The sequence below is a fragment of the Sitophilus oryzae genome, unplaced genomic scaffold (assembly GCF_002938485.1).
Source record: "Sitophilus oryzae breed Bouriz unplaced genomic scaffold, Soryzae_2.0 scaffold_1615_pilon_pilon, whole genome shotgun sequence".
NCBI lineage: Eukaryota > Metazoa > Arthropoda > Insecta > Coleoptera > Curculionidae > Sitophilus > Sitophilus oryzae.
Window position 1 is genome coordinate 103,642 of NW_022146298.1, and position 16,888 is coordinate 120,529.

General features: G+C 35.4%; 1 protein-coding gene across 1 annotated transcript in view; it reads left to right on the top strand.

Moving 5' to 3' along the window:
- LOC115880128 overlaps nt 1–16,888 on the top strand; it is a gene marked incomplete at its 5' end in the record, with an annotated part of 106,837 nt that overhangs the window by 42,686 nt on the left and 47,263 nt on the right. The window contains one exon of the mRNA XM_030897258.1: nt 6,811–6,852. Within this exon, the coding sequence (XP_030753118.1) occupies nt 6,811–6,852 (42 nt within the window). The remainder of the gene's footprint in view (nt 1–6,810; nt 6,853–16,888) is intronic.

Consider the following 16,888-nt stretch of genomic DNA (forward strand, 5'->3'; position numbering starts at 1 on the left):
TTTCGTGACAAATTTTCATCGTGGATACTTACTTACCTTAAAACATGAGTAAATATTTTTCGATAATTTCAGAGATTTATAAATAAATAAAAATTATATATTTTTCAGCCTTTTTTAAAAAAAATATTAATAATACAAGAACTGTTCTGGAATCAAAACTATATTAGGTATTTACTTTAGATGGTCTGTTCGCACTTTGCTATAAATATGGAAATCGTAAATCATACAGGATGTTCAAAATTCTATGCCAAACTTTCTAAAATATAAAATAATTTTTCTTCGTTTTTTTTTAAACGGAACACCCTGTATATTATTGTATTATTGGATCAATAGATGGACAATTAAAAAATGAACATTTTTTGTATTTAGAGTATTTCAAAATTTTTAACGGTTTCGCAGATATTCCCGGTTCTATATTCCACATGGCATTTTCCACAGTAAAATACCTATTAACAAAATACATTTTTATTAATAATAATAATTACACAGTGGTCTACCACTGAGCTTAAACATCTGGATCAAAAAGTCAGAACAACACTCACTGAATACAGGATGCACCATCCAAAATCTGCCTTGGAAAGGTTATACTTACCAAAAGGCGACGGAGGAAGATCTCTTATAAATCTTGAACTTGCACACCTGCAGCAGAAAGAAATCCTCATCAAATATTTTCATACGAAACGCTCTACTACATACAAGTAGACAAAATCTGAGTGCACTAAATTTATCGCAACAATTAGTAGAAATATACAAAGCAAGGAGTCAACAACTAAAGTCAGATTGGGCGCAAAAAGCACTCCATGGGAGGTTCGCTGCCAGTATTGAACAGCAGAATATATACAAGACCATGTCAGTCACCTGCCTGAAGCGCGGATAACTCTTCCCAGAAACAGAAGGAGCATTGGCGGCGATACAAGATCAAGCAACCTACAACCTACAAGAACATACAGAAAATACATAGTAAAAGAAGACGTACCTTCAACGACATGTCGGTTAGGTTGCCCTGCTCAAGAAAGTATACAGCATATCATATCAGGCTGCATTTCACTAGCATCAACCACATACCTTAGCAGATACGATATCATGGGGAAAACTTTACATCAAGCACTATGTCTTAAACACAAACTGCTACAAACCGACACACCGGACTACAAATACACACCTTTGGCAATACTACAAAATACCAGCTACAAAATGTTATGGAACATTGATATCATTACTGATAAGCCAGTGCATCATAATCGCCCAGACATTGTTTTTTAAAACATAGCAGGGAAAAAAGTCACAATAGTAGACTTTGCAGTTCCATTAGACTCCAATATGACACGGATGTATGACAAAAAATATCTAAATACCAGGAACTGGCAACAGAAATCAAAAAGTTATGGAATCTAGCTAAAGTTGAGATTCTACCAATTATTATATCAGCTAACACACTAGTACATAGAAATATGCAAAGCCACCTAAAAAGTCTTCAAATCCCGACCAGCACAATTTTGGCGATGCAAAGGGCCAACATGTACTCGGCACAACATCGCTTCTACGAAAAGTTATGTCTCCATAATGAACAGCACGCTTTGTATCTTGATATACGACTTGATACAAGGATTGTTCTAGAGAAACCTGTGATAAAAAAAATACGCAAGTTAAATTGTTCTTCTATACAATCTTTATTTATTTTGCTCTTTATATATTTCTTCTAAAATCTATAGGGGTAACGACACCCTTAAAATTTAGCCTGAGCCCATTCATAACCCGCTATACTCGTATATAGCCTGTATGTAATTCCTCCAGCCCATTCCCAGGCGCCGTTGCCAAATCGAAAGTGATTTATAATTCTGTTTTAATTCGTTCAAATATTAAGGCAATTAAGCCTCGTCGGCATTCGCCTATAGTGCGAAGCCCACCCTGAAATATTTCACGTGATGCCGGTGGAAATGTGGAAATTTCATATCGGCAATGGAAAATATTAATTCGACGAGTTAATGGCGCGTTCACACCGCCGCCGAGCCCATATGCCACTTGATTACCGAAATTAGATCGGGAATAAATGGGTGTCGTTAGCGCCCTGTGGGGGAGGGGAGGTGCGACGCCACTGATTAGTTATCGTAGCGGGGAATTCCTGAGAAATGGATATAGGTTTTTCTCCTTCGGCCTGGCGCATGGCGTGGTGATGACATATGTGTGTGGCGCCTTGTTATATCTATTAATATTTTTAATTAAAAAATACGGGAGACCCTCGTTTATAACGTCGTTTCGCATTTTTGACACTACTGACTGCTCACTTATACGCGGTTTTATTAATTTCATACTAAGTAAGCAAAGTATTTTAAGTTTACGTCTTCTTTTTGCTCGAGGGGTGTCTCACTGGGGAACAAAAAATGTGCTTGTACTGCTACAATATCATTACAATGACTGCGATGAAGACTGCCTATATTTGCCATATAATTATAATCGACTGATGTCAACGACTGCGCCAACCAAAAGAGATTTATCGTTGAAACATTATGTCATCGAGCAATGAAATGACGAGATTAATTCAGAGAAGAATCTCTGAATTCTGAATTAAGTAATATTAAAACCGATTTGCTTCAGAATGGTTAGTCTGCAAAATCTCTCGACAATATTATATCCAATTTCAAGTCTGACTCATTGGTGCACCAGTCTGAGAAGGATGCTCTCTCCCTCTCTCTGGACGATTCCCTATGTGAAAGGAACATCGGGAAAGATCAGGCAATAGCCAAACAGTATGAAATTAAACTGTTTTTAGATCTGGGGTTATACTCTAAGAAGTATCCTAACAAAAACAAAACTGGAATCATCAAAATAAGAGAAAGAGTGCATCTACCTTGCGAGTGCGGTGAATCGTATATAGGAGAGACAAAAACCCTCATAGGAAAAAGCGCAAATTTAAAGAGGCCGTATTTATTTTTAACAATAACAAAATCTTTGGCAATCCAAGTATGGAAAATTCAACAACGCTCCAATGCAGGTATTCTCAGTGGACAAACTTATGCTTGACTGCACTCAACTTCCTCAATGGTGAATGCTCGGCTCTAAATTTTAGGATTTAGATTAGTTCACACTTGATAACTGCCAATGGTATTGCTAACCGAAAAGTTGTGTAAGCAAAATAAATAAAGACAATGGAAGTCCGAAATTCTTTTAGATCCAATACTTGGTCTACCACATTTAAAGTAACGTTAATCATTTTGTTTTACTAGAAAAATACCACTGAAAAATTGGTTTTCGTATATAGATTCAACGCAGCGCTATTTAAAAAAAATAGAACTTTTTTACTTTGCAGTCATTGTGTCATTTTAAACGTCGATCATACTCTTTTCTTAATATTTTTATTCAAAGTGCCAGCCATGTATTCCAGCAATTGAAGTAGATAATATACAAGAGATTCTAAAATAGGTTGTTATTTTTACTATGACTTTTTTTCGACAAAATTTTGATTATTTTTTTTCTTTCTTAAATTTGGTTGCCCAGACTTGGTATTCAGACTTCATTCACTTAATATTCACAAAACAAAAACGAAACAAAAACAACAATACGCCTACGAATACAAATTATAGGAAAATGAAGCGAAAAAAGAGTTGGGAAAAAAACTCGAAAAAGCGACAATAAAAAAACTTTTCAGCTCGAAGAAATTGGAGTTTAAAAATTTACATTTCTATTTACCTACCCCTTTCTTTTCAGTTTTGCTGTACGCTGAACCTGCCACCAGCGACGTGCATATAATGTAGGCAAAAAGGCGTTGCCTTAAAGCAATAAGCATTTTTATCTAATATTTATTATATACTGCAATAACTGGAAAGCGAATGACCTCTTACTAATGAAAAAGCAAACAATCAAGCTACAAAAACAGCGACACTCACTGACTGGACCAGAGCCATTCTGTTTTCCAAGTTTTTTGACAACTTAAAGCGGAACTCAAGAATCTGGAAGACTCTATCGGTAACCTGGCATGAGAACCTTCCAACGGTCTAAGACACTCGAAGAAATTTCTTAGAACTTACGGTCGATAAAAATCAAAGATTTTCCTTGATTCATTTTAGAACAATCTTCGGACTGTCACAGGTTTTTTTAACAGGACACCTTCTCCTCAATGGACACCTCAGCAGATTGAAGCTAAGGAAAAACGGCGAATGCAGATTCTGTGGGGAAAATGGGGAAACACCAAACGACAACCATTCGTACCATAAACTTTGATACGGCTGATGCTGATGCTGATGCTGGAGTTGGAGAACTAACCTCTGTAAAAAGTCCTGAGACTGTATGATGAGTTATAACTCAAGAAAGGGGAATATAGATTTATAACGTCGCGTCGCGGTGATTAACTTCCCCCTTCCCATATTCTATAAGGCCAATGTGCAAGAAAGAGATGGAATAAGGAAGTAATGTGTAATTTAGGCCTGTATTTATAGTCGAGTCTCAAACGAGACCCAGTTCGAGACGCCCTACTATAAATACGGGTCTTAGTTTAGTCGGCGTCGACCGCTGTCCTGCGCAGTGATGCCAAATCTAATTTTTCTCTAAATTTAAATTAAAAAATAATTGTATTCATTACTTACGCTATTTTTATTTTATTGTTTTGTCAATTTTTGCCTATCCTGTTTTGATTTGCACAGCACGCCACTGCCAGTCAGGCAAGTCTTTCCCACAGTAAATTACGGATAAAAACGTGAAATTTTCATACCTTTTTAATTTGTTTTGTGCGTAGCCGCTAGCGAAAAGTCGAAAAAAAGTTTTATACGCTTTTAAGGGGCTACAGCGAATTTTTTATTTTGTCGGTCGGTGTATAAAAATACAATATCTCGACAGGCTTGAAGCTTGGAATTGTAAAGGCTTTATTTTAGGCATTTTTTCTGTTATGAAATACTTGATATATTAATATTAGTAAGTAAAAGAAAAAATACATAAAGTAAAAGAAAAAATAAATTTATTTTTTTCTTGGTTTCAAATCAATTAAAAAAATATCAAAAATATTTTGGGCAAAATATCGTGTATATTTTTGCCACTTCAGGCTTGCCACACTTTCACCCTGTATATTGTTAAAATAAACCTTATCACAACAAGACTTATATAATAAAAAGGGTATTTTTATCCCACCAGTATAATAAAAACCTCATATAAGGAAAACATCACAAACAGTTTTTCCGTTTTTTTTTAAACTCATTTATTTAGCTAAGTATATGTTATCGATGTAATGATGCCCAGTCAGTAACAAAATTATCATCATCATCAACCAGCCTGATGTGTCCACTGCTAGACGTAGATTCTTTCCTATTCCAAATTTCCCTGAATTCTTTCCACTCTTCTCGGCCCTGTGCCACTTGGATCCAGTTTCCTCTAAATATCTTTAAGTCATCTGACCATCTTTTCAGAGGCCTCTGCTTCTGAAAGCATCCTGTCTTGGCCGCCATTCTAGTCTTAGGTTGGTCCATCTATCGTCCGTTCTTCCGGCAACATGCCGAGCCCAGTTCCATTTGAGTTTTTTACAACTGTATTTGGTATCTTGTCTCTTAGAGATATACCAAGCATTGTTCTTTCTATAGCTCGTTGGGCTACATGGATTTTTTAAGTACTGACATAACGCACTGATGGAACACCTTCCTCTTTAAGCACATTGGTAGATCTGATTTTAATACATATCTTAGTTTGTCGAATGCTGCCCATGTTAGTCCTATACTTCTTTGTATCTCGTGTGTCTGGTTGTCGCGACCAATTGTTATTTCGTGTCAGTCCAGATATTTATATGAACATACTTGTTCTATATTTTGCTTCGTCCACCGAGACATTTCCACTAATAACAAAATTGGTCATTAGTTTTGTTTTTGAATAATTTATGTATAGTCCAATTTGATCTGACGCCCGTTTAAGTGTTTCTAGCATATTTTGTGCTTCGTGTATTTTTTATCTGTAATTAGCACTAATTCATCAGCAAAACGCTAGTTATTGCGCAATTTCTCCGTTAATATTAAGAGTCCATTTCACTAGTCCGAAAAGTAGCAAAATAAGCGTTCGGCATTTAACGTTTTATGTAAAACTGGCTAGGTATTTTTACATAAATGAAGAAGGAAATTAAAGATAAAGGATTATACTATATCCGTATTGTAGTACATTTTTAGACAAAGATATTGATGGTCAAACATCAACAAAATATTCCTTATGTTTGGACTTAATTTTCTCGAAAATAAATACATAATTTAAAAATTTAAAATTCCGTTACAATACGGAAATAGATTGAAGTTTCGTGATTACAGTGATATATAATTTATATGGTGTAACAAATTGCTCGCTATTTTATGGTAAATGCTGAAGCCCTGAAAACTTTAATTAAGCCTTAATCAAAGCACGTGTGTTTGGAATTTTGGGTGTGGCTCAACACGACAAGATCGGGCTAAGCCTTAGGCAGATTTCTGAAATATAATATATATTTCCTTCGGCCACACTTTACCCGACCCCTTAGAGCGACCCGAAAGTACAGCGTAATAGACTCTTAATACCCACTTTCTCCCAGTTTAGCCTTTGAACATATATGTGCTATGAATAATTTGGGGGAAATTTCCTCCAAACCAAATTATGCCAGCAGTGACTAAACTAAACAAAAATAGAATCATTTTCCCCAAACAAAATTATGCCATTGACTAAACTAAATAAAAATATAATCAGTTTATAAGTGATTTAGAATATATTAGTTTATTCTTTATTTAGTTTCTTTTTTTTTTAATACTATGAAACTTTTTGAACAGAACTGAGTATTGGATATTATGTTCTAACCTAATTTTTTTTTTGTTACAGATTGACCCCAAAGTAGCATTCCCTAGAAGAGCACATCCAAAGGTAAGTTAGCATTTTTTATTATTAATTAACAGAAAAAAATACTATACTGTGTACTATTTTTTTGTTGTGTCCCGGATTGTCTTTACAAGAGAAACGATTTTTTTATTAACATTTTGAGAAAAATGTATCCTTTATAAGAAAATTTGCTTCCTGTAAAATGGTTAATCCGTTTTATCATTTTCAAAATTTGAATACGATTTTGTAGAAAAATAAAAGAATACGGTTGAATGTTTTCTATATCCTAAAAATCAAAACGCGTTTCTATGGTAATATCATATCGTTTTCATTCTTTCATAGATGGTGATTATTCTTTTTATATAACGTCATATTTTTTGTTGTATAATGTTAAAGAAGCCCAACAATTAAGCCGGGACCCCATTAGTTCACACGCCACGCGACGCCACGCTATTCCACGTGAGCCCATGTGTTGCGACTTGCGAAAGAGTGTACACATGAGGTCTGGGTCAGAGGACAGACGTGTGATAGCGTGGGATGGCGTGACGCGGGGTGGCGTGTTGCCTAGTGTGTACGCAATACATTTAATTAAATGAAAAAACATAAGCACAGATCTTCATGATGTGGGGTGGCATGACGTAGCGTGGCGTGGCGTGGCGTGTTGGCTAATGGGGTCTCGGCATTATTCAGTTCAATGTTATTGAAAGGGTGATACAAGTTATCGGAAAGGGTGATAGGTTAACTTATATTATTCTTATTTTGTATAAGATAATAACTACTTTTTATACCTATTTCATCAACACGAAATACTGTTGTTTATTTATAGCCTTTAATAGTCGAACTGTAGTCCTTCGAAAAAGATTGATTACTCGGGGGGTAAAAAAGTGAAATTGGAGGGCGGGGGTAACGTGGCCAAAAACGCCAACTCACCCTTCATTCTTATTCATTGGCCCTTCTTCCACGCTTGACCTTTATTTATAAGGTAAGAATCTAATTGGATTTTCGAGCACAGGCGGATGCATAGAATTCCGCCGTATAATATATAACAGGAAGTCTTGTAAAATACGCCAATAAGTTTTGTATTCGTTTTTCTTTATCTAGTATTTTTATCAAGTGTTTTAAAAGAGTAGGAAATAAATAGATACACATTATTTATTATAACGTTCCAAATACTATAAATAGTTATTAACGTAATAAGGCCGATAAACAACAAATAACGGCCGGGCTGAAGTTTGTGATCCGAGGCGATAGCCGAGGATCATAAGCAGCCAAGGCCGTTATTTGTTATCGGCCGTGTTGCGTTCTAGATTTTTCGTCATACTGCAGATTTTTTAGAGCAATAAACACTACTATTTAATAACAAATTTTATTGAACAATAACACAAGTAAGGATAAAAATACATAATGTCTTATACTAAAATTCATTTTTCATGATAATGAACATGGAAATTAAAAGTGCACTTGTTGTTCTTAGAAATCTGTGTAATCCTTCCCAGGGATTACAGATTTTATAGAAGAAGATGATGCTACTGAAGAATGGCAAATATTTGTATCCACTAAAGACACATTATTTTGGAGCTATCATGAAAAAGTTGATTTGTTATTTTCATTCTTTTTTGAAACTGATTTTTCTATGTAAGTTTCTGCCACTCGTTGAAGACTCCCATCCTCCTAGCTCCCTTTAGCGATAGTAAATCACCCACCATTTTCGGCGAGCATGGTTGCTGATGATCTACGAAATGAATGCCCTGTATAACGTTCTGGATTCTCCAAGTTCAAAAATTTTGCAATTTTCTGCGGTACGCTCCCGATGGTATGTATACCGACGATTTGCTTAACACACTTGCCTTTCTTGTAACCAATGAAAAATTTTGGATTGTCAAAGTTACGAGGACGCAGGTTGATGTATTTTTTGTATAAACCATAGGCATCAAACGGAAGGCCCGTTTTGGAATAAGAAATTTCTATCTTTTCTTATTTTTAGTATTTCTTAATGAGACAAGAATATTTTCTCCGAATCTTCGAAATCATCAACTGTGAGTGACCAAAGCTCGCTGCGCCTACAAGCTCAAGAATACCAAGCACCAATACAATTTTTTCGAGTAACCAGGTGTAATCATCGGCATCCAGTAGAAATTATTTATGTCATTCTCCGACAGAACTTTGGCTTTTTGGTGAATAACCTTCGTTTTGCGCCTCAGAAACATGAACAGTTTACCAAATCTATGAACAAATATAATTTAGATGAGTATGATTAAATATCGAAGAATATAATGGCTTTTTACCTTGATATGTCGATGTTTTCATATACTCTCAACGCAAAGCTTCAGCATGGATATCTTTGTCCACAGTGATGTAGGAGAATACATTTCAGACATTCTTTTAGCATAAGCCAGCAATACCGCTTCATTTACGCTGTTTATACTTCTATCCTGCCGCCACTTCAAAAAATTGTCATATTCCTGCTGATATCTCTCTCTGGTTATAGTCGGAAGTATAATTTTGAGTAGCCGCAGCCGCTTCCTCCTGTATTTCCAACGGAATTTCTCGCGACATCTCGCTATGGTCTATTTTCCCAATTTTTGAAAAGTCCAACTGACAATAAATAGTCATTGTTGCAGGTGACAGACGTTACGATTACCTTAGAAACTTAACGGCCGCCGGCCGTTATGATAACGTCCGGCGGACGTTATATGCATCTTTTCCATTCTGATTTTGCTTATGTTATAATAATATAACAATATAGTATGACGAAAAATATTTAAAAGTCGTACCTTGTATGTAATTATATATCGAGAAACTATGGTTTCGCTCGTTGAATTTGACACTTTATGTCAGTTTAATAAGTGCTTTACTTTTATGCCTAGGTTAAAACGACTTTTTTATATTGTCAATCACGTCGCAAAAATTAATACTTTTGTGAAGTTTGCAAAAAAATAGCATTTTCTATTCGGAGTAAAAATGACTTTTTCAGCCTCGCCTGTATGTCAAACGTACAGGCTTGCCACAAAATTATCATTTTTACTCCTAATATATAATATTTTATTTTCTATTCAGTTTTTTTTTGTTTCTAAATCATTTAATTTGATTTAATGTTTTTAATTTTAACGAACGATTTTAACCTATTCTGTAAATAAATATTTAAAACAACGAGTACCTATACTGATTAAAACAGTTTAATCTGTTTGATGCCGGAAATTCTACGGCTTTCCTGCCTTTTACTGGATTAATTTTAAATATTAGCGCCAATATAAATAAAGCTTAAACTAAGCAGATTCGTTTATATGCTAAACGGAATGTGAGATCTGATGCGTGCTCATTAAATCAGCCGGATTATAGATTTAATTAGGTTATAGATCGGCAATTTTTGATCGATTTAATTTAATCATATTAAATGGCATTGTCAAAAATGTTTAATTACATTACACCATTTAGATATCAAGGATGCAGAGATGCCATCTCGTGGGGAATTTCCCGATTTGTGGGAAATTTCGAGATCCAGATTGAAAAGGGAAATTTTAACCCAAAACACCATATTCGTAGGAAATTCTAATTTCATGTATTATTCGTAAAAAAATAGTTATCGTATAGGTATACATTTCTCAGCAAAGTGAGTAAATTCATACCAGCATTAACGCAACTACATAAATACACATTTTCGGTTGACATCAGATTTATTCCTGTACCCTCTCCCCTCGAATACATGGTGATTTTTTTTAAAGAAGTGCAAATATTTTCAGGGGTGGTATATTTCGATCCCAGGAATACGCCTATGAGGTTTTTTCGCGCAAAAAAAAATTGTATACATATGTGTTTCGAAATTTGTATAGAAAATTTTAAAATTTTCATTTAAAAAACATAATATCTGATTGTGTTGCATACAGGGTGTCCCAGAAATAAGTGCAAGTATTTTAACTGGTAGTATAGTTCAAGCACAGAAACACGCCTATGAGGTTTTTTTCGCGAAAAAAAAATTGAAAGTTCGAAATTTTTTGAAAAATTTTTTGGAAATTTTTTTCGTTTTTAGGTAAAAAACATAATTTCTTGATAGTATGGCAACATAGGTATTAGATTAAATTTACAAGAAAGAAATTCCAGAAAAGATACAGTGAGTCTCAACATTTTAGCAAAATTGCCGTTTTTTTTGGAGTTATTTGAAAAACGAGAAAATAAGTTTCTTTTATCGAGATTTACCACCCCTTAAAATATTTGCACTTATTTCTGGGTCACCCTGTATTATGGTGCGTTTAGAGTTGAGCACGCACGAGCTGAGCGTGCGCGCACGGCATTCGTTCGCGCTCTGGGCTCCGTTCAAATTAAAAACTTATTTTTCGACGAATGAAGTGATCCATTTGTGCGCGCACAGCAGAGTTGTGTTGGCGAAAATAATGGACGACCAAGCCATGCACAGCTTAATTATTAAAACGGAGAAAAATCGAAAACATCGTCGCTGGTGGCAAACCCAACTTTTTATAAATCGATATAATTTACTGCAATAACGTAATGTCTAAGGAGGGCTATGATAAGTTCAAAAACTTTACAGGAATGACCAGACCCAACTTTGAATATTTACAAAATTTAATAACACCAAAAATTTCGAACAAAAGATACATTTTATGGTGCGTTTAGACTTGAGCACGCACGAGCTGAGCGTGCGCGCACGGCATTCGTTCGCGCTCTCGGCTCTGTTCAAATTAAAAACTTATTTTTCGACTAATGAAGTGATCCATTTGTGCGCGCACAGCAGAGTTGTGTTGGCGAAAATAATGGACGACCAAGAAATAGTCGAGGCTGCAGTCATTGTTATGCACAGCTTAATTATTAAAAAGAACAAAAATTGAAAACATCGTCGCTGGTGGCAAACCCAAATTTTTAGAAATTGATATAATTTACTGCAACAACGTAGTGTCTAAGGAGGGCTATGATAAGTTCAAAAACTTTACAAGAATGACCAGACCCGACTTTGAATATTTACAAAATTTAATAACACCAAAAATTACGAACAAAAATACGAATTTTAGAATAGCAATTTCATTAATATCGACATATTCAATATTAATTTTGTTTACAAGATCTTGCCATGCGTTTTTTTTTGATTTTTTAATAATACAAAGAATGTTTAACATCCCATTATAAAGGCAACTTTTCATATTCTTCAATTAATAATAACGAAGATTCATTGATCCACTCCATAATTTTAACAAAGAAAACGAAAAAAAATGCAAAACGCACGCACGAACGCAGACAAAACAAATTGCCGGTGCAAACTAAGCCTTCGCGCACACATAAAATTCCTTTGAGCACGGACCAAAAACCGACACCAGACGGCTCACGTTCGCGGCTGCTCGCGCACAGACAGATTCAGAGTGAGCGTGCGCGCACAGCCGTTTACACTTCAGCATTCGCGGAGGATTAGTGCGTGCGTGCTCAAGTCTAAACGCACCATTAGATTTGAGAACTCGTGGGAATTTTTAGAAAAAAAAACAGGAAATTTTAACCGTCTTTGTGGGAAATTATATTTCAGAAAGTTGGCAACACTACAAGGATGGGAGGGGGTTAGGAATATATCATCTAATTTTATCACGAAAAAATGTGACAAAATCAGATTAGTGTAAAGTAAAACATGTTTCTAATCGTACCAACCTTGAATTCATGCGTATTTTCATCGATAGGTTTGTAGCTTCTGAATATCGGTCTAGGTAAAGCATCGAGCTCATTTGCAAGGCTCAGAATTAGAATTTAGAGTTAGTAACTCGCATTTTCATTTGAGGACACTGTCATATTTATTTCATACCAATAATCAACGAGAATATTCGTATAATTTAATAAAGTTACTCTAAATCACTATAAATAATGAATTGTTTGCAATGGACCTGTAATTTCTGTATTATTAATCTTGTAAATGATGGAGATAAATAACTGTGATTGATTAACATTTTATTTTAAGATGAAACTTTTGTTAACAACATTCTGAGAATTCGAATAATGAATTGAATAATAACAAGACAAGTGACCTCACATCTTTCTAAAAAAGACAGCGATTTTTTTTAGAGTGAAAATTTTGATTATTCAAAAAAAATACTGGCTGCCTAACGATTAACATTAATTTAAAAGAATTAATTCCTAACCCTAGATCATAATATTATACTTATAATAATAATAATAATAGCTCCCGTATATAGCGTTTAACGCCTCGCGAGTAGCAAGGTACAGCTTGCTATACTAGAGCCGTTCGGTATACAAGGAAGGTAATGTGGCTAGCACAACGCTTCAACCGCCTATTATTACCTCAGGATTGTGAATCCCAAGTACTCATTTAAGGCTGAGTCGACCTAGGTACCCAAACTATTTTTATTTTAATAAAAATAGTCGGCTGATGAGATGCCGGGTGTGGGAATCGAACCCACACCTTGAGATTGGTAGACGAGAGCCTGTACCTCTACGCCACCGGGCACCTCTAATAATATACTTACGTGGATAAATCAACGTCATAAGTTTCTTTATTGCACTTATGAAGCGTTCAATAGGTTTTGTCTTTCTCGTGGACCTTACTTTACGCATGCGTATTAAAAGTTGCACGTATTTCAAAAATAATCACAATTTTATACGGTTTAGAAAGTTCAAATTATACATTGTTATGGAAACCAACTTTTCATTGTCATCGTATTGTCATAATCATATATCATAATCTTTTTCTTTTTCTGTTGTGTAACGACGATTGTTTTTTGCGTTTTTTATTTTATAAACCCAAGTAGCAAAATTACGTTGTTTAACGTAATCACAACGTCGGTCGCCAGGAGCAACCCAACTTTGCTGGACAACGTCGAAGCGACGTCTAAGCGACCCATATTTGCACCAAAATGGTGGATGTTTTTAGGGTCGCTACAACGTCGCCAACGTTGGTGACGTAGTTTGAGGCGACCGACGTAGTACGTTGTGTGCTAAAAATTGCTTTTCATGCCGGTTCGCGATATTTTGAGATTAGAGTTAAAAATATTCGTCGTCAAATATTACTATATTCAACCATAGGGAAACCATTCATTGATTTCGATTAACTTGGTGATGGCTGATGATGTATGAACAAATACGTTTAAATAAAATATACGACGGCCTCTCCATAAGAGCAATGAGAGGATTTACGTCCCAGTATTGAAGCAGGACAGAAAATCGAGTCGAATGGTTTCAAGACATAGGTTCATCCTTAAACCTCCTACAACACAAGGATAGACTTATGTAGGAAATGCATTGAAATTCTATAGCCATCCTTCAACATCGGTACAGGAATTTAAGCGGTACCCTCCGTATACTTTATTTTAAACGTATTTGTGTATGAATTAGAAATTAAATATATTATGCTCCATTAAGAAATAACTAGGTGAATTTAACTTCGACAAATCTACAAAGTTTTGAGATGTCGATAATCGAAATTCATCAACGAAGATAGGTATAGCTTCAACAACAAATTTAATATAACCATACCAGGAAGGGAAGACTGGAGTAAAGGTGTACCTATTCAAGCTGAGGCAACCTGGTATACAGACGGCTCAAAAACGTCAGAAGGCGTAGGAGCTGGGATAGTAGGGCCGAAACAAGGGAGATCCTTCCACGTAAGCCTATCCAAGGATGTCACAATTTTCCATGCAGAAATAACGGCAATCCACTATTGTGTAGAAGAAATAATAAAGGCACTCAGCTCCGCGGAGGTCAATTCTAGACTAGTGTGGGACTGTGTGCGTGCTCTGAATACTTTGGGCGAACGTAGCACTGTTACGTTGGCCTGGGTGCCAGGGCACAAGGGTCACAAGGGCAACGAAAAGGCAGATGAAAGAGCCAAGCAAGGCTCATCAATACCATTCATAGGCCCAGAACCCTTCTGCGGCGTTGCAAAGGCGGTTACGAGAATGGCCACGAAATGATGGGTGGCCAACAAATCTCTAAAATGGTGGAGAAACTCATCAGGGCAGAGACAGGCGAAAAGGTTCATTGTAGAACATTCGCCAAAATTCACGGTAGACTTGATAAGCAAGGACAGAAAGACCGTCAAAGCTGTAGTAGGTCTACTAACAGGGCATTGTAAGCTAAATAGGCATCTAAAGCTGATGGGATTGACAGACGAAGCTATGTGTAGGTTCTGCCAATCTGAAGAAGAAACGTCAGAACACATTTTATGTCGGTGTGACAGCCTGGCAAATGTGTGGTCTTCGGTAATAGGCAATGATATGCCATTGCCAAGGAGCTACATGGAGGGTTCAGTCTCCAAGTTGCTAAACTTTGTGAAAAGGATAGGACTGGAGAATGTAATCTAAGGATCAGAAGATGACCACAATAGATCTGAGAAGATCGCAGTGGATCAGGCCGAAAGCCACCTCTAAGAATCTAATCTAATCAACGAAGATTAGTTTACTGTTGAAAGTGACCATAATACTTCGAAATATGGCAAAACCCCTTTTTTATTAGATTTCCTAAGAATATTGATATTCGTACGGAGCGGCTAAATGTATTTTTTATATAATTTAATTTTTGTGACAGTAAAGAACTTCATAAAAAGCATTCATAAAAAAATATATATCCTTCAAATCCTTCAGTTTAATAGCTGTTAGTAAGAAGTTTCACTTCAAATATGCACACATAGTGCACACACAATTTTTTTTTAAATAAATTCAACGCGTTTATACTCAAAATACAAAATCTTTCTATTAACAGCATTCAGACCTCTTAAACATTTTTTAAGTAAAAAAAAGAACACACAAGAGACCTATATAGGTAAAAGAAAAAAAGATTTTTCTCTAAATTTCAATGTGCAAATTATTCTACAAAGTTTCCTACACGCAGCCTGCCGAGCGTTGGCGCTAACTTTTTGGAGACGCCTTCTTCGAAAAACAAACTCGAACACAATAAACGTTATAAAGCATTCTCTTGGCTGTTGTGCCTTCAGTGCCGCTCGAGTACGGTTTTATTAAAACTTTTTTAATACATAAATACATAGATTTTAAGGTAAGCGAGTCTGTTGGAATGGTGTTATAAAATTTCTCGGCTTGGCAAACTTGCCCCGTTCCTTGTTACCAAGGAGTTTTTAAATTAAAAGCCGTGTGACGTTGGAAGATGAAAAAAGAAGAGTTTCAAGCAGTTAGTATTATAAGATAATCCCAGAGATATACAGGGTGCTACAATTTCGGGGTACGGGCATTGCTATCTCGGAAACCGTAATAGATACGAAGATGGTTAAACTGGGACAAAGTTGCGCTTTGGGATGTTCACCAAGATGCCATCAAAAAAGTTTTAAAAATTTCAAGAATTGCTGAGTTTTTTGGAAAAATTGTTTTTTTTTGAAAATCAATTTTATTTTTTCCTATCGTTACTTTTTAGAAAATCAAAAAACTAATTGCATATTTTCATAGCCACTTTATTAGGGCAAACTGATAGTATTTTTAGATTTTCAAATTAGCTGATAATTTGTGAGGTACAGGGGCCAACTTAATTTTTTTAAATACGGACCTGCATTTTTTATTTCAGGCTTTTAAAGAACTCGGTCTCCCTATTACAATGATATGCCACACTTTGTACTTTTTTTTGTTTTGGGTACGTATAGGTAACTATTTAATTATTATTTAAAATAATTTCAAGTCCGACTCTGGTTTTTCAAATTATTTAATCTGATTATATTCATCCCAACAATATTGAGCAGCGCTAATTAACATTGAACAATGAAAATGGAGCCAATTGAAAGATTCAAATCTTTGATTCAAATAAATATCCAGGTCAGCAATTTAAAGATATTATTTTTATTTGTTTTTATTGTGAATTTAAAATCTCAGTGTACGATCTAATAATATACATCATATTAATAATGGAAAATAAATTTCTTGCAGTTTTTAGGTATATAATAAAATTATATAAGAGTTTCTTGCCTTGAACTTCTAATATAGAAATTAATTCTACGCGGTGTTCGACATAATGTGGATCAACCTGCTCTCACTACCGGTTTCGGGGCCCTACCCCATCATCAGGTGAGCTTGGGTCGTTTCCACAATATGTCGAGCATAGTGCAGAGTATATAAACACGACTTGTCGTAAAGTACCC